Genomic DNA, 27898 nt, shown 5'->3' on the forward strand with positions numbered 1-27898 from the left:
ACTCACACTGCTTGTGGGATCTGTGAGGAACATCATATTGTGTGTGGGAGCCTTCATACGTTATGGGGGCCTTCATACTGTGTTTTAGAGGGCTGTGGGAAACATCTGGAGCACCCCACGGGGCCTTGCGGAATACTCATCACCGGGCCAGTGAGGGTCGGGGGATGTCACAGGTGGCCCTGCCCGGTTTCGTGACCCCGAGGTGTCCATAAAGGGATGGATGATGGAATGATGGTGGGGAGAGGAGGATGAAGGGGTTGAGGATGTTGGGGGTAGTTGTCTCGTGACGCCTTCTGTGGTGTGCGGCCAGGGAATAGCTGCCACTGCGGGTGCTGTCTTCTGGGGCGGATAGTGTTGCAGGCAGGATGGTTCAGCTTCCCACAAGTAGAGCTAGGCCCCAGGGAGGACGACGAGGATGTAGTGGCCGGTGGCACCGGAGTGCGGGCGATGGTGACGGCAATGATGGGCTGAAACAGTGGATGTGGTTCAAGGTCTTTACTCATGTGGCGCCCTGGACAAGCCAGGACGTCACAGGTACTACACCAACACACCCCACACCCCGGCTAGGCACACTGAAGTCAAACACAAATCCTTGTTGCCTCCCTCCAGGGGCTGATGTCCACACCAGGGGGTGGGCCAGGCGGTTGGCCCCGCCCACCGAGGAGTTCACAGTCCTGGAGGCGGGAAAACAGATCAGTTTAGAGTTCAGTTTTGGGAAGTGAAGTGGTAGGAGAGGAGACTGAAGGCGTCCGGGTGTGTGGCCCGGACGGAACAGCAAGGTTGGCAGACGGTGGTGACCGTCTGCAGGAGAGGCTGATTGGAGTGAACCGTAAGGAACGGGGACGGGCGGTGGCCCGACAGTACCGGATCGGGGAACAAAGAGAAGCCAGCACCATCCGGCAGGGCTTACGGACCCCGACCAGACTAGGAGTCGCCGTAAAACTGGTCAAATCTGTTAGCGAAGGGAACCTCCGGGGTTTCCCAGCAGTCAAGACCCGATTGAAGGCAACAGCTCACACCGTAAACGGAAACACAGTCACCGCCAAGGCTACAGTTCCCAGGGCCAGAGCCTGCGGGCAAAATGGGCTCCCTCAGCATCTATCCAAGCTGGGGAGCGGGTTACCGGTGGGAAGCCATTGGAACCGTAAACACAACACAGGTGCAGGGAAAGGCAGTCACCATCAACCTACCGGGAGAACTACCGCAGCCGTCTGTGGGACCCGTCCATCCAGCCGTTTGTTTGACCAGAGACTCCGTGTGAATTACTGGCTGAGTGAGTACCACCGTGCCGTGCGGCACAGCGCTGCCCCCACGACCCTGCACCTCACCAGGCCCTGTAATCCGCCTGCCATCCATCCCTACCCCTCACCGGCCCCCGGGACAACCAACCCCCCTACCCACGGAGGGGAGAAAAAACATCCAAGCTGCTCCCTGTCATCGCTCCCGGGATACCCGTCCAGAGCAGCGGTGGTGTCACAACCTCACCACAACCGTGGGTGGCGTCACGGACAATATCCCTAAACCAAACCACCCCCTTTCACTCACGGGCGAGGAACGCCGCTGAAGTCCCCGGGATCCGGCCCACCGCTCAAGCCACCACCAAGCAGCAGCAGCCGGACCCGAGCAGTGGGTGAGCGCAGTGTCCCCTCCTCCGCCCGCGACACTCATTGTTAGGTCATCACCCTCGGAGTGCCGGTTTCCGCCTTGATGGACCCCAGCCGGTCACAGTTCAGAAACCACCACCGATGTTGTGAAGTGTGAGACCTTCCTTCCTTGCGCTTTGTAGTGTGGATCCCTGTGGCGTGAAGCTACTTGGGGACCCCTGCCTTTGGTGGTTACGTTCCTGTCCTGTTCACAGGCAGCGTGGATCAAATGCGGGCCCGACTATGGTCCTGACTCCTGACTCTGTATGTTGCTGTGCCCCAGGATCTTTGGTGGCCAGAGAGATGTGAAATCCCCCTGTGCGGAAGATTCTGATGGCTCAACATGAAGTGTATACCACCGTAGGGCTCTGCACCCTGAACTGCGCTGGTACCGAGGGAGCTATTGATCTCGATCTCCAGCTACCGTGTTGCTCCTCTGTCTCACCAACTCCACCGGTCGTCTCATGCTTTTTCCAGTCAGGCCGGTCCTAACTGAGGAGTCTCTGAAGCACTTTCCTCAGCGACCGTGTTGTTCTGTGTCCCAGACTATTCTGAGGTAAAAGTCTGTGTGTTCTCTAACTTCTCTCATACTACCCCCATCTTCCTGATGACTCACTAGTGCTGGGGAAGTCCCGTTGCTATGGTGACCACCTCTAGCCCAGTTCCAGAGACTGGCTACTAAGCTGTGTGCAGTGTAAGTGATGAACCCCAGTGGTTAACCTCTTTCTTACACGGGATGAGTACTGCACCTTAAGTGAGATGCAATACCCTGTAGCGATTGAAGTCTCAGGGGCGCTAGACATCAACTGTGTGTGGCACGGTAGCGGCGCTTATTCAGCCTGTGGGAACCAACATACGGTGCTTCAGGGCCTGTGGGCCTATCACGCTATATATAGGGGAACTGTGGGACTATCATACTGGTTGGAGGACACTTTAACAGTATCATGCTGTGAGAGTTATACTGTGTTGGGGTTACTGTAGTAACCTCATAATTTGTGGGGGGGCACTGTGGCGACTTCATACTTTGCTAGAAGTATTGAGGTGTCATAATACTGTGTATGTGAGGGAACTTTGGGGTAAAATTCTGGGGGAAATTCACTGTGGGGGTATCCTGTATTATGGGGGGCATTTTGGAATCATACTCTGTAAGGGCCATGAAGGGGTTATAGTAGTGGCTGAGAACACTAAGGAGCTTTATAATTGGCATAATTACTGCATACCTGCTGCAATACATGTCCCTCTCTGATTTTAAAAGTTGGGACGTATGACTCTGCTTACTTTTCCAAATATTTTTTGAGGGGTTGTGCGGAGAGGGAGCCCAATTAAGACTGTTGCTAATAGGCCATGGGATTTCTATGAACGCCACTGGATAAAGGGTAAATCTGCGTATAAGTAGCATTACAATGCTGCTTTGCTTTCAGTCATTAATTTATTTCCTCCCCTGAATCCCCTGCTTTCAGTCTAAGAGCGTGCATGGAGTTGCCACAGTTACCACTATACTATGAGCAGTGGCTGTAAACTTGCCTGGCAGTTTGATTGACAGTTCACAATGCAGTGCTTTTATGCAGAATGAGCTATCAAAGTGCCAGAGTGTGCTTATAGTTGTTGCCACAGTATAGTGCGCGGTGAGGCTATGTGCGCCCACGTTGCGTTTTTACCTGTGTTTCCGCAGCGTTTTCAACTGCAGCGTTTTAATGCCAAAATGCATGCGTTTTGATTTCCCAGCAAAGTCTATGAGAAATAGGGATTTTTTGTGCACACCATGCTGTTCAAAATGCTGCTTTAAATTTGCATATTTTTGGGCAAAAACTCTGTGTTTAAAGAAGCAGCATGTAATTGTTTTTGCCATTTGAGCTGCGTTTTAATAACATTAGAGTCAATGAGAAGATGCAAAACGCATTCTACATCAAAATCCTAGCGTTTTACAAGCTTTTTGGATGCAGAAAACATGCGTTTTTGACAATTTAATTGCATGCGTTTTTGTCATTATATTAAAGGCATGATTTGTCCCTTTACACACACACATAGTCTGACAATTAAAATTATGAAAAACATTAATTTAACGTTATTTTATACATAACGATTAACAAACATTTATCATTTTAATAAAATCAGCTATTTTGTTTATGATTATAATCTTGATATTTGTTATCATTTTTTTCCATTTTTTTCTCAGTGTTTGAATGTTAAAACTTTATTTAGCAGTGTATTTGCCATCAAAACGCATCTGACTTTAGGCAATGAAAAAGCGTGTAAATCGCGGTAAAAACGCAAGCGTATTATAGCGTTTTTGTGATCAAAATCAACTTTGGAAAAGACCATTTCTGCCAAAGGGTGCGTTTAGAACTGCAACTACCTCGATGTAACGTGGGCACATAGCCTGACAGTTTCTGATCCATCTACGACCCATGAGTAAAAGCGAGCAGCTCCCAGGAGCAAAGTTGTTCATTTTCTCCCGGTAGTTCCATTTTCAGTAGGTGGCAAGGAAGCATTGTAAGGCTGCAGATTAATCCCATATCTGCAGCTTTAGGGCTCATGCGCACGTAACTGCTGAATAATCTGCAGCGATTTGACAGCACATGTTCGCTTCAAGTCGCTGCAGAAACACTGCATAATGGATGCAGTTTTTCTGTAAAAAAAAGCCGATTTCATGCGCTATGGCTGCTGCCCCCACCATAGACAGAGTGGGAGCTGCATCCAAAGTGCACAAATTACAGTAATTGACATGCTGCATTTTTGAACTCATGGATTTGGGTCAAAATTTTAGCACCCAAATCGCTGCATTTATAAAAGCATCGTGCGCACGTCTCATGCACAATCTTCATAGATTGTGCAGGGGACGCAGGACGCATGCAGGGCAATACGCAGCGTAAATGCATGTAAGTACGCAACGTGCACATGAGCCCAAATAGTGTATTCCGAGATGACAGGTTCCATCGAAATATAATTGGTGCTCATAGCAATACAATAGGTGTTACTACCATTAGCAATGGTGTACCCGGGGAATAATGACCGTCCTCGACAGGTGGGAGAAAACTCCTTCCCAATCCTTAGTGATTATAGTTCTAATGAAAATGTCCAGATCCTTGCAAGTTATTTTAAAGCTATAAGTTGTTTGTATGACCTGAGTTCAGGTCAAAAGTATCCAGCTTTTGATTTTAATTTGATTCTCGCAGCTCCCTTGAGTTTTTTGTGTTTTTTTTTTAACTCAACCTGCTTCTCCGTTGATCAGCTGCAGCCGTGATATAGGAGTCACTGAATTTAGTGGTTTATGCGCTCTACATCAGCAGGGCGTAATGATCGCAGTTGCAGAGGGTGGGTCCATGACGGAGCCCATGTCGGAGGGGGGCACACCGACGCCAGAGCCTATTTCAGCTAGATGTGCATCCAAAGACGCACATTTAGCTGAAATGTATTGCAGCACAGAGACAAGCTGGGACCCTGCACTGTAATACACACTGACACTGATCTGAGGCGGGCAGCTGTCACCAGCGTGTCACTTACAGGCTGCGTATAGCAGTGACATCATCCGCTGCCATTTGTTTGCACGCTGAAGTTATTTGCTGGCTTCTTCAGCAGCTACAGAAGAGGAGGGCACCTTACAAAGTGTGAGCGGAGGAAGGCTGATAAGAATCACTTTTTTTTTGCTTACATTTGTTGGAGAAGGGCAGAACAGGGACACTATTACTGGAAGAGGCCCAGGATAGAGGATATTATGCTAGGATGAGGAACATTATACCAGGAAAGGGAGACAGTACACCAGGAAGGGGTCCAGCATGGAGGACATTATACCAGGATGGGGGACATTATTGTGTCGCCCAGGGTAGGGGGTACTCGGTCCTGGGCAGAGTATTCAGTCGGGGATATCACTTCTGTGGCCGTTGCCAGGTTCCGTGTCCTGGGCCCCACTTGTAAGTGGGGATATTTACAGGGGAGATTAGAGTTAATGTCATGTGACGCCACCTGCGAGTTGCAGTTAAGGATGAAGAACCGCCGCTGCTAAATGGGGGTACTCCCAGGGCTGGTGGTGTTTGCAGCAATGGTGTTAGGCCCTCCGCAGGTAGGGCTGTGCCTGGGAGATGTTGCAGGGTAATAACAGAGACCACACCAGGTTGTCTTTAACAGTCTCTACTCACTCTGATCTTTGGACCACTGGTTCAGGTCCCTTGGAGTATCAGTGCCAATGAATTTACCCAGGTGGCTCTGTCCCCGGCACTCTCTATTGATTGGGTCCCCGTAGTGTGGAGCGTTTGGGGGCCCCGACTGTCCCTTTTGGGGTACAGTCTCCTTCTCCGTACGACGGACAGTGCGGACCCTGCGGGCAGGTAAGTATCCGAAACCCAATCCTAGTTTACTGCTGATGCCCCCGGATTATTTGGTTCGGTGAAGTCCGTGAAGGTGTTCTCACCGGGCAGGTATTTATCAAATCATATGAAACTGATGCTTTACCTAGGGCCCTGTGCCCCGTTCGAGCTCCGGTCCCAGCAGTATCTCCGGTACCCGTCCTGGCAACCTCTCTCCTGTGCCCCCGGGTCACTGTTACACGGACCCAGCTCAGGCACGTCCGCACACCTCTTCCGTATGCTACCCTCTCTAGCCTGACTACAGACTGACTGCTGACCCCTCCCACCAGGCTGGCTATACCCAGGTACTCGTTCCCATGGTGACCATCCCCTTCCTTGGTTAACCCTCTATGCCCAGTGTGGAGTGGAGAACTAGGATTTTGGCCGTGTTTTGGTGGTATCGGCACTGTTACTCCAGGTCCGGGGGGTAGGTCCTGCATCCCCAAGAGGATGCAGTTCCCTGTAGTGCCCTGAGGGTCTCAGGGGCGCTACATCATTACTGGAAGAGGTTCAGGATGTTGTACATTAATACTGGAAGGGACTCAGGATGGGCAATATTTTTACTGAAAGGAGCCAAGGATAAGGAACAATATTACTGGAAAATATTCAGGGGCTAAGTATGGGAGACATTAAACCAGATACTATACCAGAAAGTTGCCCACGATAGGAGACAATATAGTTGGAAGGGGCCAGGCTGGAGGCCAATGAGGGCTATTATAGCAGGGGTCCAGAATTGGGGATATAAGTTCTAAAAGGGGCCAAGGATGGGGACATTATTACATCGGGAGGAATGTGAATGTCTTCAAAGGATCTGGAATGTCTAATGAACATGAAGGTGGGGGCCCTGGTCCAAATATTTACGCTACTGTACATTGTGATAGCCACTGAGCGCAATGAGGGGCTGCAGTGATGTTGATGTGATGTCAGAGCTACAGAAAGCCAATAAAGAATGTAGAGGTAGCAAAGAGGCATTAATAAGCCCAGGGTTGGTGAGTAAAAGCTTAGTTTGATATGTTATACATTACTGAGCCTATTGGCTACTAATATTTTAAATGGAACAAACCTTTGGTAACCGCTAACCCTTCAAAACATTCAAACAGCTGGTTGGAAGTGGAGTAAAAATGACAATATATGCAAAATTTTTGTACACTTTTGAGTTGCACAAAAATTTTGTAACATTTCAAGATGTTTTACACCACATGTCTGGCAAAAAACACGTTGTTGAATTGGGCATTTAGTTTTAGTCAGGTATATAATTACACAGAGACATGTCTACACTACCAACAGCCTTGAACTCAACAGTGCAAAATCAGAAGCGTATACTCCTATCTGCACTATACACATGGAAAACTATAACTCAAATCACATAGAGACAAAGTCCAAAAGAGAATATATCATGCACACGGTTAGAGACAGACCAGACCATACATTTTGGGTGATATAATTCAGCTGCACTGTTACGCTAACTACATATAAAGTTATACACAGACAATAGATGGTGTATGGTTGTTCCACCAGTTAGAAAAGTATTTTTTTCTCGCATTTCGTAAAGAAGCATTCCATCTACATTTTTATCATTATATCTGTGTATATATGTACTTAATGTAGTGTATTCATATCCTTAATTGACGCTGCCCTCTTTGGTGTCCAGCGCCGTTCTTCTCGGTGACGTCACCACAATTCCGTCTAGCCTGCGCACTCTATGCTCTGTGTGAGCCGGAAGACTCTTTTAGGCTGGAGTCACAATTGTGTAGAAATACATGAAGCTGACACGCTCCTATCAGGAGAGCGACCGGCCGGTTCGGGCGATGCGATGCAATCCTTACACACGCAAGTGTAACTCCAGCCTTACAATGTAAGCCTATGGAGCTTTGTTCTGATGCTCCATAGGCTTACATTGTAGAAGCCACAGAGTCTGCAGAGCAGTGACATCACTGAGAAGCGGAGAACAGGTCTGGACACCGGAGAGAACGGCAGTCAGTGAATAAATCAATACACTCACATTACTTTACATGCACATACACACATTTAATAAAAAAAGTTGATAGAGTGCTCCTTTAAATGTAAGGCCATGTTCACATGATGTACTCAATGTTATTTCTTGCAGTGATTTTCCAATACTGACGTGGCCATTAGAACAGGATCCTGTGAATCGATTTGCTCATCTGCATTCTCAAGATAATGAATTTTATCAATTGATGAACTATCTGGAACTAAGGAATTAGGAATGTAGGAATTAGTATGGTATATGATATTAGTTTATGTTACATGAACCATTATTTGGTCATTCAACACCAAAGTTATAGCCTAGATCTAAGGAAAACTTGGGTAAAATCAAACTATGCACACTGTTTTTACCTGATGTCATCGCAGGTGACAGTCTTCAAGGCCCCATATACATTAGAATACTGTTAAATGTTAGGAATTGGACGAAAATACTTATTTTCATAGACATTACACGAGATAACTAACGAGAGTAAAATGGATATATGCAATGAGATATCTCACTGTTACCTTTGATCAAGTAAACATTTAACCGATTGCCCTGCTAGTTTGACCATACCTTTGTGTGGCAGAATACTTGTGTAAATTTGGTCTGTGTATGAACTCATGCATTGTTATAAATATAAGTTAAGGTGCAGTTTTTGATACATATTATATTAGTCAAGCCTAGTAGTAAATCCTACAGATAAGTAAAGTATAAAAGAAGATGGTTCCATGTTTTGACTCTGTTAAAGTAAGGACGGAGTTAATGTCTTCAAGCTTGACAAAAAGTTCTTAGGGTGTGGGATTTCAATTTTCGAACAAAGACTTGTTCAGGAAATGTGTTGAATCTGGGTGGATGCTGGGAGTGTCTTTACTGGTTATGCAGTTATGTATTCTACTATTTGCTATCCTGTAAGGTATTCTTAGATTTATGCATGGTACACATATATATCTGAAGACTATGAAAGATATGACTCTCATTAAAATTAATTTATTCCTGTTTATTTCATTAATTCTCACCGGGGCCGAAGAATGAATCACAGAAACTTTTAATGAGAGAATTACTCTCAACGGGATCCAAATACATTTTTGGAAAAAAAAAATATGCACTAAAGCTGCGCTAAATGAACATGCATGTAACTACGCTCACCTGCTTTTTCTTACCAATTTGAATTTGAATTTAAACATCTACCCAATAATTGCTGCTACTTCAATCCCAACTTTCTTGTTTAATTTTTCACAGATGGCGCTCTCAGATCTTCCCAGCACCCCATTGGCTCTTGAATACCTCAATGACTTTGATCTAATGAAGTTTGAGGTAAAGAGAGAGCCTCCAGAACCCAGAACCAACCGTCTGGCCCCACCTCCATCTCTGGGCTCTACTCCATGCAGCAGTGTACCACCATCACCAACATTCAGTGACCCCCCTGAACCAGCAGGACCACCTCGTCCGAGTCTAGAAGAACTTTATTGGATGGCAGCACTACAGCAGCAGATGGGTGGGGAAGGACTACCATTAACTCCAGAGGATGCCGTGGAGGTGTTGATGGGTGGTGGAGCACCATCTTTACAAGGGATGGAGGGGGGATACAGGACTGGGGGGCCGCACCCCCACAACACTCACCCTACCGGTTACTTGCTGAGTCCAGAAGATATGAATGCACAGCAACACCAGGTGAGCTGGCCATTTTTTTTGTCTAATTGTGATATGTTTTGACATGCAATGCTTTCTTTTGGGCATATTTTATGACTCGGTCATTGGCCAAGTAGTCTCTGTTAGATCAAGTACATATACAAAGTGTAATATTTCCCAATTCCCAAAGAAACTTCACAGATATCCCAATTTGTCACCCCTGAGTGATTATTCAGCTTGTGAGGACATATGTGTGACACCTTGCATTGTCACTGTGTGACAGGATTTGTCAGTACAGTTATAGCTATAAAGCCGGACCTGTCACTGATCACTTAATCAGCTAATATTAAAAGATTGACAGGAGCTAAAGACATTCAGTAAACCGGAGGCAACAAGGGAGAATTTATCAGTTTCGCTAGGCTTTGCCTTTTTTTCAACAAAATTGACGCACAATGTTTGATAAATTGGCTGCATCTAAAAAAAAGTATAATGCTTCTGACTAGATCATTTATTGTGTTTTTCCCTAATGGAGCAAGAATTGAGACATTTTTAAAAAACTTTTTTTGTCACAACTTCTAAGGCTTTAAAAGCGACTTTTTGTGGTGGTACTGATTGATTTTTAACTATTACATGGCAGCTGCAATCCACCTAATTACATAGAAGTCAATGCATTGCTGTGGACTGCAGCTGTAGCTTATAGTTCAAATCAATCGATAGGGCGGCAAAAACTCATGTAGCCTATTCCTAAGGCTAGGCTCACACGGCAGTATAAAAAAAGGTCCGATTTTCATCCATACAAATGGCACAGGTTCTGTCAGTGAAAAAAAAGTCATCATTACTGCTACATTGAATAATATTGGTCCGAGTGTTTTCTGAGAAATAATAGATCTCGTTCGATTTATATAGTGGTGTGAACGAGCCCTACTATGAGCTCTTTCAACTGTTCATGATCATGCCTGAACCCGAGCGTGACAACTTCATAGAAATATATCAAGCTATGATTAGTGTTGAGCGACTAGTTACCTATTCGTACTCGCTATGCAGGCACAATGTAAGTCAATGGGAAATACTCGCTAAGTAACGAGTAACCCGAAAGCCGTACTATTCGCTACTCACACGAAAAGTACGACTTTCAGGTTACTCGCTACTTAGCAAGGATTTCCCATTAACTTACATCGTAACAAATATGCGAGTAGCGGACAGTACTCACTAACAGCATAGCGAGTACAAATAGTCAACTACTCGCTCAACAATAACTATGATATTTTGACGAATTTCAATAGTGCCACACAACAAACTTTACAACATTTTGACAAGAAAGAACTGGTGTAAAATTAATTCCCCAAATGTGTCTGAAAAAAACCTAGTAATGAAAGAATTCACCATTTACGGTAATATTGCTCACGTGTTGGTGGGGTCACAGGTACATTGCTAATAACTCCATTCCTGATATTATTCTGCAGTCTATAGCTTTTGTACTGTATTATACTGTATATGACACAAAATAATAAAGAGGTTTCATTATTATGTATTTGTTACATGTATTAATTTTAATGAATATTTAACAAGATAATTAATATGTAAATTAGCACGGGTAAAATAAATTAAAATAGGGCTGTTCATTATATCGATAGCTTATACTTGAGATGACTTGAGCAATTATATAAAACAGATCACCACATCGTCCTGTGTAAATACAGAATTGGACAATCCAAACGAATTTCTTTCTCTGTTTTTTTCTCTGACACATTTAAAAGACTGAGGTTTTTCAGAAAAAGAGAAACATTGAAAAAATTGAAGAGCGCAGAGGTGACTGTTCAATACAATGCTAATGAATGGGAAATTCGAAAGAAGAAATATACGCTGATTTAGGGCAGACGACAATTCTGCAGTACGCCTATTCTGAGGCTGGCTTGCTATTTCACAAAAAGTGAAATCTGTGACAATATGCAGAAAAATTGATAAGTAACAACAACAAAGGCGCATTCTATTGCTTGTTTTACGCTATGGCTGCATTCACACGCAGCGGTCATGCTGCAGCTTTTAACCATGCTGCTGCATACACTTTATTGTTTTCCTGTACAATCACTTTACCTTGCAGACAAACAGCTTTTCACCTGCGAAACTGTTCACCAACAATGAGTTTCGAGATACGCGGATTCGCAATACTCTTAACGAATACTGTCTAATACTCACCTATGCATTCCGAATAGTGTGTGCAATGCAATGCAAGTCAATAGGGCATACTCACAATGTAACGAGTAACACAAATGCCATACTATTCATGTAAGTAGCGAATAATATGGCATTCGGGTTACTCGTTACATTGTGAATATTCCCCATTGACTTGCATTGCACACGCTATTTGGAATGCATACGCGAGTATTAGACAGTACTTGTTACGAGTATTGCGAATCCGAGTATCTCGTAACTCGCTCATCATTACTGTGCTCCCATTATACATGAACATACAGTCTTGCAGGTAAAGCAGCTGTTTCCCTTTAAGATTGGTTGTGTAGGGAAAGAGTGGAAAGACCACATTGTGCCAACTGCATATGAATGCAGACCAATATATTAACCAAACATACTGTATAGTTCAACTAAAAACAAATTATTGATTTTTTTTGCATAGATTTATATTTAAAAAGAAACTATCAGTAGGATTAACCCTCATAAGCTGTCAATATGGACATGTAAGTCATAGAAAACGGAATAAAATGATATCTGCAATCCAGTGTTTTATAAGTGTTTTATACTAGAGAAATACATGTTTTTCTTTATATGTAAACTAGCTGTAGTACCGGGGCGTCTTTTTCTAGGTCTGTCTCTTTGCCCGTCTGTCTCTTTGCCCATCTGTCTCTTTGCTCGTCTGTCTCTTTGCCCAGTCTGTCTCTTTTCCCGGTCTGTCTCTTTGCCTGGTCTGTCTCTTTGCCCGGTCTGTCTCTTTGCCCGTCTGTCTCTTTGCCCGTCTGTCTCTTTGCCCATCTGTCTCTTTGCCTGGCTGTCTCTTTGCCCGTGTTTCTCTTTCCTCGGCTGTCTCTTTGCCCGGCTGTCTCTGTGCCCGGCTTCTTATACTAACAGTTTATTTTGTTCCTATAGCAACCACTGACAGTTGCTATAAATAACCTATAGCTCCCACCTCCATTCAGTTTAATGGAGGCATGTTTTTTTGAGAGTAACTGTAAAGCATGAGGTTAAATTTTTCCGTCAAAACATAGTGTATGACGTTCCTGAGTCACATGGGGCGTCTGTCCAAAATTTCGTGATTGTAAATGCGACGGTGCGGATTCATTTAGCAGACACACACACACACACACACATATATATATACATACATACACACATACATACACTGAGCTTTATATATTAGTTGAGCTGTTAAGAGCTATTGGTCAGACATAGATCTTACTCAGAATCTGCCTGCAAAGCTTATTTTAAAATGAAAGGGGGTGTTACCAGTGTGAGACATGTAGATCAGGAGACTAGGCTTTCAGTCATTACATGTCTCACACAGGTAACGTCCCCTTAATATCTAATTTTTAAACACTAAGGCTCGGGCCACACGGGGATTAGTGCGAGTGCTCGCATGACACTCGGCTCACGCTCGCAGCACAGCGGTGGCCGAGTGTCATGCCACTGTGGTCAGACCACAGCTGTGGAGGGGAGGGCCGGCGCTGCGGAGGGGGGCGGCACTGCGGAGGTGAGGGGGGATTTATCTCCCCATCTCCTCTGTTGCTGGCTGATGCGCTGCATTGCTTTCCACTGTAATGCGAGTGCAGTGCGAGTTTTCTCTCGCCCCATAGACTTGAATGGGTGCGAGAGAAAGAGGATCGCATTACACTCGCAGCATGCCGCGATTGTTTTCTCGGTCCGATTAGGGCTGAGAAAAAAATCGCTCATGGGTGCTGGCACATAGAGTAATATTCGTCCGAGTGGAATGCGATTTTTTTATCGCATTCCACTCGCTCCGTATTACTCGCCGTGTGTGTTTACCCTAACACTTAAACTTTGTCTTTAAACACTTACATTTAATGCTCAGGGCTGATACAAGCATCATTAAAGAAAGCATTAGGAGGCTGATAAAACGCTCCTAATAACTTAAGGGTAAATCCAGATGACAGGTTCCCTTTAACTGTAATGGAGTTATCTCATGAAGACAAGTCCTGTCCATGTATCCTAATAGGGCACATAGACCTTATAGAAGGATCCACCTTTACGGGAAAAAATGGCCATTTTGTTAGACTTGGGCTATCTATCTGAATGACTGCTATGACTTACATCATTTCCTACATAGTAGTCACTGGTTGGCTGCATCCTTCATTGTGAAAATCAGCTATTTGTGAGAGTTGTGGGGAGTGAAACCCGGGGTAAAAAGCTAACCGTCCGGGTGTTCGCATTTAGGAAGGGATTATTTATGGCAACAATATCTCTACTATGAATAAGAGGGCTGCAAAAATGTTATCCCACAAAAACTCTTTACAACTGAAGGAAGAAATTTCCAACTAACAACATTATTACTAGAAGAACATGGACTTTCTTATCATACATGCGTCAGTTATCATTACAAGCACGTTATCAGTATAAGAGACTATCTAGCAAACTATCATGCGCTATATGTAGCTACCATATAAGTGAATGTCCAACCTTTTAACGAGTTTTACAGACCAGGCATATAAGAGTATGTTAGCAAACACTTGGCAAGCCACGTTAAGGAGTTTGTGGTACTTTCGAGTTAGCTCTCTTGCATAACAAAAGAGATTAATTTTAGTTTCCCCCTTGGAGCATTGCCTATAAGACTACTTTCCCACTATGAGCTTCTAGTGAGTTTTTGATGTTGCACCATTTCTGCACTTATTATGTAAATTAGGCTACTTGCATCTTTTTTTTACAATTGTTTTTATTGTGTTTTTGGTGCTGCATATTTTTTGTCTCTGTTAGGTATGGCATGCTTTAAATAAAGCTGCTTTGTTTTTGAATCTGGCTTTTATAAAATGTTATGACATTCTTAGGTGCAGATTACATGTATTTATGATCCGTTTCCACAGGGATATGTACTAAAACATACAAACCAGCTCACCGGTATAGTCAGTGTTTTGCAGTCTCGGGTACGTTCCTGCCAGCACGGAAGTAATAAAATCCAGTTTCCCAAACTTTAAGCTTCATTATTCTTAAAATTGATCTGAACATCTGCAGTTATTAAATCCTCGACGCGTTTCAGATGACAGTCATCCTTAATCACGATACAATTGACACAGCAAAGACACGCAGCATCAAAAACTCATTAAAAGCTCATCGTGGGAACGTAGCCTAAAGCGTTGTATGAAACCACATGACACTGAGAACACCCTTTGGGAGACATGGACTACAAGGATAACATCTTACTGCTAATTTGTTTTCTGGTTCAAGTTAAATATTGCACCGATACTGCAGATCATTGTGTTCATCCTACATCTTACAATCACATTGATCACTAACTTCCAAGTGGTGATCAAACAGGAAATTGTTAATGATCAGTTACTTTATAACTGAAAGTACTATGAGCCATGTGACAATAGCTCCATGAGAGCAGACGTGTAACTTTGCATACAGAAAGGCTGACAGCAATTGATCTCTACATGTTTAAGGCAATTAAATTAGCTACGTGGTAAAACCTCAATTTTCTGCTACAATTTTTGAAAATTGTGTATTGTAATATACCCATACACATGTTATTGCGTGGCTATTCACCCTAAAAATATGTACACAAATTTAAAAAAAAAACCAGCAAACAAAGACTTTTTCCAACAAACAGGGAGTACAAATGTATCTTTTATATATATATATATATATATATATATATATATATATATATATATACGGTATATATATATATATATATATATATATACATATATATATGTGTGTATATATATATATATATATATATATATATATATATATAAAAAAGTATATATATATATATATATATATATATATAGTTGTGGCCCATGTTGGCACCCTTGAAATTGTTCCAAAAAATGAAGTGTATCTCCCAGAAAATTATTGCAAGTATACATATTTTGTTGTACACCTGTTTATTTCCTTTGTGTGTATTGGAACAACAGAAAACAAGCGAAAGAAAGGCAAATTAGTCATAAATGGGCCTGCCAAAATTGTTGGTACCCTCAACTTAATATTTGGTTGCACACCCTTTAGAATAAATAACTACAATTGCTTCCTATAACCATAAACTAGCTTCTTACACCTCTGAACTAGAATTTTGGACCACTCTTCTTTTGCAAACTGCTCCAGATCTCTCATATTTGAAGGGTGACTTCTCCCAAGAACAATTTTAAGATCTCTACACAGGTGTTCATTGGGATTTAGATCCAAACTCATTGCTGGCCATTTCAGAACTCTCCAGTGCTTTGGTTCCATCCATTTCTGGGGGCTTCATCTTTTAACCTCCACCATATTTGACTGTAGGTACTGTGTTCTTTTTTTTGTAGGCCTCATTTCGTTTTCAATAAACAGAATGATGTGCTTTACGAAAAAGCCAAAAAGCTTTATTTTGGTCTCATCTGCCCACAGGACGCTTTCCTAGAAGGATTTTGGCTTACTCACGTACATTTTGGCAAACTGCAGTCTAACTTTTTAGGTCTGTGTGTCAGCAGTGTGGTCCCCCTGGGTCTCCTGCCATAGTGTTTAATTTAATTTAAATGTCGACAGATAATGTATGCTGACACTGATGCACCATGAGCTGGCAGGACATCTAGAATTTATTTGAAGCTAAATTGAAGCTTCTTATGCACTATCCGGACTATCCTGCATTGGAAACGTTCATAAATTTCATACATTTTTCTCTGCCATCTATGTCAAAGGAGATTAGCTACAGTGCCATAGATTGTAAACTTCTTGAATATGTTGCAGACCATGGAGAAAGGAACATCAAGATCTCTGAAGATGGACTTGAGATTGTTGATATTTTTCAACAATTTTGGTTTTCAAGTTCTCTTTTATGCTCACCATGCTTAGTGTGGATCAAACAGACACACAATGCACAGATTGAATCAACTTCTCCCCTTTTTATCTGGTTTCAGGTATGATTTTCATATTTTGTTGGGCCCATTTCTGCAGTTTTGTGTAAAATTATGTCTAATTTTCCTCAGTGTTTTTGTTAATCCAACACACACAAAAGAAACAAATATGTGTATGACAAAGCAGGTATAATTACAATCATTTACTGGAAGAAATACTTCATTTTCTGGAACAATATCAAGGGTGCAAACACTTTTCCTCATGACTGTGTATACACTGTAGATATATTTTTATATATATATATATATATATATATAAATACAGCTCTGTCAAAAATTAAGAGACCACTCCCATATTTTTAGTTTTTCTGATAACTTTATATGCGGCTGATGAATCAAAGAGTTTCTTCCTTCTGCTCAGGCAATGTTCCCCAACTCTGAGGACTGTTTTTTCCACCAGGACAGTGTGTGATGCCACACAGGTCAATCAATGTGTGGATGAAGGACCACCACATCAAAACCCTGCCATGGCCAGCACAATCTCCAGACCTGAATCCCACTGAAAACCTGTGGAATGTAATCAAGAGGAAGATGGATAGTCACAGGCCATCAAACAAAGAATTGCTTACATTTTTGTGTCAGGAGTGGCATAAGGTCACCCAAAAGCAGTGTAAAAGATGCAGATGCATGAAAGCTGTGATTAAAAATCATGGTTATTCCACAAAATATTGAATTCTGAACTCTTCTTGACTTAAAACATCGGTATTGTTGTTTTTAAATGATTATGAACTTGTTTTCTTTGCATTATTTGAGGTCTGAAAGCAATGATTCTTTTTGTTATTTTGAACATTTCTCATTTTCAGAAAGTAAATACATAATTTTTTGCTTGGAAATTCGGAGACGTTTCAGTAGTTTATAGAATAAAAGAACAATTTACATTTTACTCAAAAATATACCTATAAAGAGAGAAATCAGAAAAACTGAAAATTTGGAAGTGGTCTCTTAATTTTTGCCAGAGCTGTATATGTGTGTGTGGATATATATGTGTTTAGGAGCAACTAAATAATATTATGCTCCATCTCTGCTTAAAGACATATAGGCATTAATTATGAGTTGATGAGCCATATAAAGTACCAACACTATCCTATTGCTAATCTTAACTTTATGACAGGGATTATCTGAGGTAATCAAGCAGACTTGTTCTATCTGATGTCTTCTGTCTGATAAGTGATAATGAAGTGATACATTTCATTTTACTATACACTATCCTGTAGATTAAACTGTAAACTGTTAAGGCCCAGTCACACACAACGACTTACCAGCGATCCCGAAAACGATGCGACCTGATAGGGATCGCAGGTAAGTCGCTGGGAGGTCGCAGGTGAGATGTCACACAGTCAGATCTTACCAGCGATGCAGGAACAATACAGGTCGCAGTAGCGACCTGTATAACAATCTCAGCAGTCACTGTGACCCTGTCACACAGCGTCAAACACAGCGATGCGTCCTGCCCAGCAGGACATCGCCTTTGAAGAAAATGACCTGGACCATTCGGCAACGACCAGAGATCTCACAGCAGGGGCCTGATCGCTGGTAGGTGTCACACATAACAAGATCGCTAACGGGATTGTTACTGCGTCACAGAAACCGTGACTCAGCTGCGATCTCGCTAGCGATCTCGTTATGTGTGACGGTACCTTTAGGCTATGTGTGCACGTTGCGTAATTACATGGAGTTACGCTGCGCTTTGTAGCGCAGCGTAACTGCATGCGTCCTGCGTCCCCTGCATAATCTATGGAGATTGTGCAGGAGACGTGCGCACGTGGCGTCTTAGAGCGCAGCGCTTCGGCTGCTGCCCGAAGCGCGCGTTCTAAGAAGTGACATGTCACTTCTTCCGTGCGCTTTGCCGGCAGCTCCTGCTCTGTCTATGGCAGGAGCTGCAGGCAGAGCGCATGGAATTGGCTTTTTTTTTTCACTACGGACATTTTCTGCAGCGATTTGAAGCGCGCGTGTGCTCTTCAGATCGCTGCAGAAATTTCTGCAGTGACTGTACGCAACCTGCGCACATAGCCTTACTCGTAAAGCTAAGTTCACATGAGCATATAAAAAATTGTTTACTTTTCATCCCGAAAAAATGAATGAATTTTCACCTGTATTGTCATTTGTATGGCATCCATATGTCATCTGTTTTTATATATCATCCAGAGTTACATTTTCATGACCAAAAACAGTGTTCCATGCTAAGAAAATTGCAATGTGTCTGTAACAATTGGAGGCCATAAAGTTAATCTGTATGGGAGCCGATATTTTTTGCGCACTCCTAGACATGAATAGGCGTGTCTCATCTGCTGCAATTTTTCTCACATGCACATTTGGTCCGCAAAAAAGAGGTCACCTGAACAGCCCAATTGCGTAACATAGGTCCGAGTGCTCTCCATTTTTATGACAGCCTGCATTTGGATTAAAAATATGTTTCCGTGAAGCTAATCAAACTGTTGCTTATCTCCCCTAAGAATACTAAGGGTTTGGCATTGGAAATCAGAATGCCCGATCCTTGTTTTCCATGACATCATCTGCTGGGGGAGAGCTTGTAGGCACTTATACATTCAGTTAGATCCAGAAATATTTGGACAGTGACACAAGTTTTGGCATTTTCGCTGTTTACTAAAACATATTCAGGATACAGTTATATAATCAATATGGGCATAAAGTGCAGACTCTCAGCTTTAAGTTGAAAGTATTTACATCAAAATTTTGAAATTTCAGCTCTTTAATATGCACCTGCCTCTTTTTCAAGGGACAAAAGGTAAATGGCCAATTATTTCAAAAGCTCTTTAATGGTCTGCATGGTCTATTCCCTCATTAATGCATTATCAATTAAGCAGATATAAGGTCTGGAGCTGATTCCAGATGTGGCATTTGCATTTGGAAGTGGTTGCTGTGAACCCACAACATGTGCTTAAAGGAGCTCTCAATGAAACAGACCATAATTAGGCTGAGAAAAGGAGAAATCCATCGCAGTGATAACAGAAAATGTTAAGAGTGGTCAAATCAACAGTTTTCTACATTTTGCAAAAAATAGAGCTTGAGTTTAAAAAGTCAAAAAGTGTGACCCATGTCTCTGTCATGATGAATGTCCTGTGAATACCTTCTGTGAGTCAAGGCCCTGTCACACACAGAGATAAAACTGCGGCAGATCTGTGGTTCTAGTGAAATTGTGGACAATCAGTGCCAGGTTTGTGGCTGTGTACAAATAGAACAATATGTCCATGATTTCACTGCAACCACAGATCTGCCAAAGATTTATCTCTGTGTGTGACGGGGCCTTGAGTGTTCATAGGAAATCATAAGTGATTGGATGAGGAAAAAATACAATAAAAAATTGAGGAAAAAACACCACAAGTTCAAATCACCCCCTTTTTGCCCCGTTGCAAATAAAACAATAATAAAAAATATCCATATGTGGTATTGCTGCATTTAGAAATGTCCAATCTATAAAAATATGAAAAATCAATCCAATCTGTAAACAGCATAATGGAAAAAAAAATAAACGACAGAATTATGTTTTTTTGGCCATCATAACATTACAATAAAATGCAGTAAAAATCAATCAAAACATGGCATCTACCAAAAAATTGTATAATTAAAAAACATCAGCTCAGGATACAAAAAATAAGTCAAATACAGCTCCAAATCCCCAAAAATAAAAAAGTTATGAGTCTTGGAAAATGGCTCCAAAAAGAAAATATTTTTTTTTCAAACCCTGAATTTTTTTCCACCAATTAAATAAAAGTAAAATTATACATGTTTGATTTCTACGTACTCGTACTCCCCTGGGGAATCATAATGCTAGGTCAGTTTTACCAAATAGTGAACATGCAATTTTACAGCACTTGGATGTTTTTCCCCATTTTCTAGTACACTATATGGTAAAATTAGTAGTACAACTCATCCTGCAAAAAACAAGCCCCATATGGCAATATTAATGAAAAAGTAAAAAAGTTATGGCTCTTGGAAGAAGGGGAGGAAAAAAACGAAAATGGGAAATCAGTGGGTGGCGAAGGCGTTAAGGCAGAAAGTCCCACAAACAGGCAACAACTGGAGTCAGCTGCAGTAAAGAAAGGTTCGGCAAAGCATCACAAGGAGGAAACCCAGCGTTTAGTAACGTCCACGGCTTCCAGACTTCAGGCAGTCATTACCTGCAAAGAAGTCTCTTCAAAGTATTAAAAATTAACATTTTATTTATGGTAAAGTAAATTTGTCCAGTTACATTTGAGCCCCTGAAATGAGGAGGTTTTGTACAAAAATGGTTGCAATTCTTAAGCGTTTCACAGGATATTTTTGTTCAACCCCTTTAATTAAACCTGAAAGTCTACGCTTCAATTACATCTCAATTGTTTCGTTTTAAATTAAAATGGTGGCATATAGACGCCAAATCACGAAGATTCAGTCACTGTCCAAATATTTCTGGACCTAACTACAGTGGAACCTTGGTTAACGAGAACAATTCGTTCTGGGAGTGTGCTTGTTAACCAAGTTACTCATTCAGCAAAGCAAGATTTCCCATAGGAAATCATTGCAATGCAGACAATTCGTTCCACAAATGGTCCCCTATTGTGCCATTCCACACACATACAAACACACACAAACACACACAAACACACACGCACAAACACACACACACACACACATATTATGCTCACTTTACCTTCCATTCCATCGCTCACCTCCTGGAACTTGCAGTTTTCCGGTACAGGACGTGTATCGGGTAACCATCACGACGAGGGAGGAACTTCCACTACAAGAGCGTTGTCGTCAAAGCCAGGAGCCGCTTGCCTCTGATTGGCCAGCACGCTGCCTTTGAGTAGCGGCTGACAGCAGAAGTTCCTCACTCGTTGCGATGGTTGCCAATACACATCCTGTAGCGGCAAACTACAAGAACCGGGAGGCCGGCGATGGAACGGAAGGTACACATAGTATGCTCACCTTACCTTACGTTCCTTCGCTGGCCTCATGGTTCTTGTAGTTTGCCGCTACAGGATGTGTATCGGGTAACCATCGCGACAAGGGAGGAACTTCCCCTGCCAGAGCAATTTCCTCCCTCTTCACGATGGTTGCCGATACACATCCTGTACCGGCGAACTACAAGAACCATGAGGAATGGGGAATCAGGAGAGTTGGAATAGAACTTGTAAACCATCAGGGAGGGTGAGTTTTTATTTATTCTATGCCATTTTAATATTTATATTTCTTGGGCAACCCTAATGTGTATTAGGGCCTATACACTCCTAGTTTTGACATACTAATACAGATTCAACATAAAAACCAAACTAATGCTGTATGAACAAAGTCTAATTTTGGGGATTTTGGTGTAATCTGTAGGGATCCTTGGTAGCCACGCGAGAAAATAGCCTTCTTTAGCATCCTTACCTATGTGGTTAAAAGATAGTGTGAATTTGGACTATATCAGACATCATAGATTTTAAGTATAAACAAATATTTTCATTGTTGTGCTAATACTTTTGTATTTTCCCACAGCTATCTCCCCTGTCTGAACGTTTTTCTGATGAGCAATTGGTAGGAATGTCTGTGCGGGAATTGAATCGCCAACTGCGGGGTTTCAGTAAAGAAGAGGCTTTGCGACTAAAGCAAAGAAGGCGCACGTTGAAGAACCGAGGTTATGCCCAGTCCTGTCGGTATAAGCGGGTGCAGCAACGTCATGTCCTGGAGACAGAGAAGTGTCAGCTCTCTCGTCAACTTCAACAATTGCAGCAGGAGGTCGCTCGGGTGACGAGAGAGAGGGATGGATGGAGAGCAAGATATGAGAAGTTGCTGACTGCCACAGGAGGGGGGACCGGGTCGGATGTGCTGGGAGTAGGGGGAGACACGGGGCCTGGAGCTGAGCTCTTCCTGTGATACTCAAATCAAAAGACTGGATCCAACATAAGGTGTTACGTCATGCAGAAGACTGGCCTAACTCTTTATATAAGAAACTTATTCTAAAATGCCCCTAGTGTGCAACTCAAAAGCTTTAGAACCTTTTACTGCCACTTCTTCATTTCTCTGAGTAGAAAAACACAAGTTTTCTTATTTCAATCACAACATAATTATTCATTCCCAGAATTCACACATGAGGCGCCCTTTAAAGGGAATCGTTCAGGTTTTTGCTATGTAATCTGAGAGCACCCTAATGTGGGAGTAGAGTGCCTGATTATAGTGATGTGTCACTTACTGGGCTGAGTTTTGCTGTTTCAATACAATCGTTGTTTTATTAGCAGGAGATTAACCTTACCGGACAACTGGCCTCCTGCCACCTAGTCCAACCTTGCCTTCAGCAATGATTAGCAGCTCTCTATCTCTATACAATGTACGCAGAAAGTTGTGTTGCAGCTGGGATTATACACAGCTAAACACAGCTAAACTGCTGAGCTCAGCTCAATCTGCAGCAGAGAAAACTGTTAAGGGGGCTTTACACGCTACAAAATCGCTAGCAATTGCTAGCGATATCGAGCGTGTAAGCACCCGCCCCCGTCGTGTGTGCGATATCGTGTGTTCGCTGCAGTAGCGAACATTATTTCTACGGCAGCGTCACACGCACTTACCTGGTCGATGGCGTCGCGGTGACTGCCGAACAATCCCTCCCTCAAGGGGGAGGGACGTCCGGCATCACTAAGCGGCCGGCCAATCAAAGTGGAGGGGCGGAGATGAGCGATACGTAACATCCCGCCCACCTCCTTCCTACCGCATTGCGGTCGGCGGCAGGTAAGGAGATGTTCCTCGTTCCTGCGCTATCACACACAGCAAATGTGTGCTGCCGCAGGAACGACGAACAACATCGATAATCAACTATTACCGATTTTTGGTTTTGGGACGACCTCTCCATGGTGAACGATTTTCACCATTTTTGTGGTCGCTTAAGGTTGCTGGTAAGTGTCACACACTGCGATATCGTTAATGACGCCGGATGTGCGTCACTAACAACGTGACCCCGACGATAAAACATTAACGATATCGTAGCGTGTAAAGCCCCCTTTATTCTATCATAACTGCTCTATTTTACTCTATTCTAACTGACACATCGCTGGAATCGGGGTCTCTGTACCTACCTTAAGGTGCTTTCAGAATACATAGCAAAAACTTGCTAACAGATTCTCTAATACTCCCTGAAATCAACAATGTCATTGGTTGCTATAGTCTGCCCCCTCTAATACTTCCCATTTATAGTCAAGCTTGTTCTTGATGCTACTGAGAAAAATTCCACAGATTCTAGTTAAATGGCCGTATCTCAGCCACCGAGTGTAGTCTGCACTCATTAATAAGTGATTTATCTCCCAGGAGGATACAATTACAACCGATTCTCCTACAGCTAACTAGAACGTATGTGACTGAGTGATGATGGACCGGCTGAGCCTGTCCTGTTCAGGGGCTCTCTTCTTTACATTTTCTACACCATTCATTCCCATGCTAGGGAGCGGAAGCAATTTCTGGTTTTATTTGAGGGAAACATTAAATTATTGCATTTTTTATGTGTGTGATTGTGAGTTTCAATAAAATGCAACACTTTGCGTCTCCTCTCCCTGCACATAAGGGGCAAAGCTAGCGTGTTACTAGACAGATCTGGCCGTGTGTTGTGAACAGTTTTAAGAATTGTTTTTTTTCTTCAAATAATATTATTATTTTGTATTCGAAAAAAAAATATAAAAGGAAAAATATATATTTAAAGATAGACAAATAAAAGATACAGAGTTTTTACAGCAGAATCTCTTGTTACCAGTTTTTTTTACCATGTCTTGACCCAATTCCTAATTTATTGACTGGCCAAATATGAGACCTAATGGCTTTGCACATAGTTGGTCCACAGAGCTTTCATCATGGACTTCCATCTGTGTTGGTGAGGTATCTGCTCATTTATTATGAACATGGTATGATCTCTTAAGTTGGCACACACTGAGGTACAGAAACAGACGAACCCACCCCAAACACCCTAAAATATAAACTTTTGTTATCTACACCCATCAAGAGGCATAGTGAGCATTTTGAACCCTGAAATTTATAAGATTTGGCCACAAGATTCAAAAATTAAATTTGTCTGCAAAAGTGGAAAAATGTTGTTGTACCCAATGATCAAGGTCACACAGGGTGCTACCATGACTGTACATGTATATTCAGTTGAAATGCATTGCAGCACAGAGAGCCTCCGACTCCCTCCACTGCAATATCTATAAGCAGCACTAGCCTGTGAAAGGCCATAAGCTGAAATTGGCATAGGGACATTATTACGGGATGATGATCAGGATGGCTACATTATTTCAGGATAGGGGCCAGGACTGAGACATTATTACAGAATGAGAGACATCATTATTTCAACATAGGGGCTAGGAAAGAGGACATTATACAGGATGGGGAAATTATTACAGGATGGGGAAAGGATTGTGAACATTATTACAGGATAAAGTTCAGGATGTTAGATATTGCAAAATAGGAGCCAGGATGGGGAATATAATTACTGGATAAGGGCCAGAATGGGGAACATACTTTATTAGTTTATGAAGGCAAGTGGGGAACATAATTACTGTAGGGGGTCAAGTGGGGGACATTATAGACATTATTATTAAATAGGGGTGATTGGCGAACATTATTAGTGAATTAAGCCAAATAGGAAACAATATTACTGAATAAGGCCAATTGGGTGACAGTAATATTGTATAGGGGCCAGAATAGGGGACACTATTAGTCCACAATTGGGGGCATATGTAGAAGGGGGTCTGCGCCCCACTGTATACATGTACTGTGCTTTACACTCCCTGACAGAAGTTCTGACGCTTATCCATGTTATGTAAAAAAAAAGCTTATAACCTGACTTTAAATTCATCCATTGGTTTTATAAATTACTCTTTTGAAATCTGGAACCCTCCCAAATTTGGTTTAGGTTATGAAAATAAAGTTACTGCAAAGCTGAAATATTGATCATTTAATGAACACAGAAAGGTCAGATTTTGGCAAGACAAAAGTTCTGTCGCCTTGTCATATAATGCACCCAATCCTAGTTTACATCCTCACCTGTGCTCACTAAATGATCAGTTAATTAGTGGGTGTGTATAAAAAGAAACCCAGCACCCCAGACCTTCACTTGAACTGCAACTTGACCTCTGACAACATGCCAAAAATCCACCCTGCGACCAAAGCCTTGATTATCAAGAGGCTGAAGGACAGATCCACTGCAGAGGTGGCTGGCACCTTTAATGTGTCTCAGCGTCAAGTACAAAGAATTAAAAAAAGATTTGAAGAGACTGGAGATGTTTTTGACAAGCCCAGGTCCGACAGACCCCGCAAGACAACTGCTCAGGAGGAACGTTTGTTGGTTAGAAAATCGAAAGACAGCCCATCTTCCACTGCAGCAGAGCTCCAACAGGCCTGGTCACCTCAAGTTACTAACAAAAAAAGAATACCTTGATCCATATTATATATGCATCTGGTTTTGACCAAAGTCACCAAAACAGAAATGAATTATCACAGACTGACTTTGTTCATAATTACAATAGAATATTAAATAAAGGCTAAATGCCAAAGAATTTAAAAAAGTAAAAATATTTTATTTAACAATGCGAATCGAGAACACACAGACAGTGCTAAATAGTGAAGGTTAAAATCACACAGACAAAAACAGGGCAGCTGTGCGTGTCAGGATTATATTAAACACCAAAAATTGGCTCCATGATATTTAGAAAGAAAAAATGTTGTCTGAGAGGCCAGAAGCGATCAGAGATGGCGCAAACAGAAATTCCGTAAATGTATATATATATATATATATATATATATGTCCAACAATGTAGACCAGCTCACTCCTGTGAATCACCTGGAACCTCAGCTGACCTGGTTAACTCCGTTGTGCCCGGATCAGGACGTAGGAGTCCATCCATACAAATGTGAACAACGACAAGGCAGAGTCCAGCAATAACGTGAGCAATCCAGGATGCTGTTAAACATTTTTTTCCTTCTTTTTATTCATAAATTCATTAAAATATAATGGTCCAAGCAATTCAGAACAGCATTATCGCAGGAAAATAGCGCAGATAGGACTACGCGTTTCAGCGGTAAAGTCCTCCTTCTTCACGGTCCAGAATCTGATCTGCTTTCCAAACATAGAACCTTATATACATCTCACTCCCATCAGGGTAATTACAAACATGTGTGAGAGATTTAAAAACATGAGCTAGAAAAGCAAATCAAACATGTAAGCTATCCGCATATTAATCAATATACAGCATGCATAAGGGTTATAAGGAAAGGATTCAACATTTTGGAGGCAAATACAATCTGAAAATCCAATAACCTGACCATAAAATTATTTTTTAAGTGATACAAAAGCATAACACAATAGTAATAGCCAGCAACATATAATGCAACAATGTATCAATAGTGCATAATGATATCCATACGATTGTTAAAGCCCTGTGGCATGCGGGTCCCCAGCTCAAATATCCACCTACTCTCTCTTGCAAGCACTTTTTTATGAAAATCTCCCCCTCTCAATGGTTTTTTTACATGCTCTATGCCCATGAAAGAAAAACCGCGTAAATCCCCATTGTGTTTTTTTGAAAAATGTCGGGATACTACTGATGCACCAACCATTGGCAAATTGCCAAAATACTGGCCGATACTTATGGCAGATCAAGATCTCGCCTCCATTCTTACTCCGAAACCTGATATTACCCCTAGGAGATCGAGAACACTCAGGGATTTGATTATGAGGAGTCATTACACACCACGCAACATCAGTAATCCGTTTACAACTCAGGGCCCGAGATACGGGTCTTTTTCATGTGGTGACTGTGGCGCCTGCCCTCAGATGGATCAGGCATTTCAATTTTGGGACTCCTCACAATCAAAAACCTATAAAATTTTACAAGTTTTCAATTGTCGCTCTATGAATGTTGTCTACTGGACATCATGCCCATGTGGGCTGATTTATGTAGAGCTCACTACCCGCGAGTTAAGGATACGGGTCCTAGAACACATACGGGACATAAAAAATGCTGCAAAAGCTCAAAGACCTGATGAGATAGCCCAATTAAAAAATATACCGACACACTTCAAGGAACACTTCAAGGAACAACATAGGTGTAATTGGAGACAACTCAAGTTTAGAGGACTTGACAAGGTCAATATGTGGGTTAGAGGCGGTGATATTACAAACAATCTCCATAAGAAGGAAGCTCGCTGGATTACAATCCTGGACACTGTCAAGCCTAAGGGATTAAATGATGCCGTAAGCTT

General features: G+C 42.3%; 1 protein-coding gene across 1 annotated transcript in view; it reads left to right on the forward strand.

Annotated features, from left to right (window-relative positions):
• The window catches only part of NRL (neural retina leucine zipper), a 35795-nt gene extending 11427 nt beyond the window's left edge, over positions 1-24368 (forward strand). The window contains exons 2-3 of the mRNA XM_075341018.1: positions 9216-9647; positions 22160-24368. Of these exons, the coding sequence (XP_075197133.1) occupies positions 9216-9647; positions 22160-22537 (810 nt within the window). The 3' untranslated portion in view covers positions 22538-24368. The remainder of the gene's footprint in view (positions 1-9215; positions 9648-22159) is intronic.
• Positions 24369-27898: the final 3530 nt, after the last annotated feature.

The sequence above is a fragment of the Anomaloglossus baeobatrachus genome, chromosome 1 (genome assembly GCF_048569485.1).
Source record: "Anomaloglossus baeobatrachus isolate aAnoBae1 chromosome 1, aAnoBae1.hap1, whole genome shotgun sequence".
NCBI lineage: Eukaryota > Metazoa > Chordata > Amphibia > Anura > Aromobatidae > Anomaloglossus > Anomaloglossus baeobatrachus.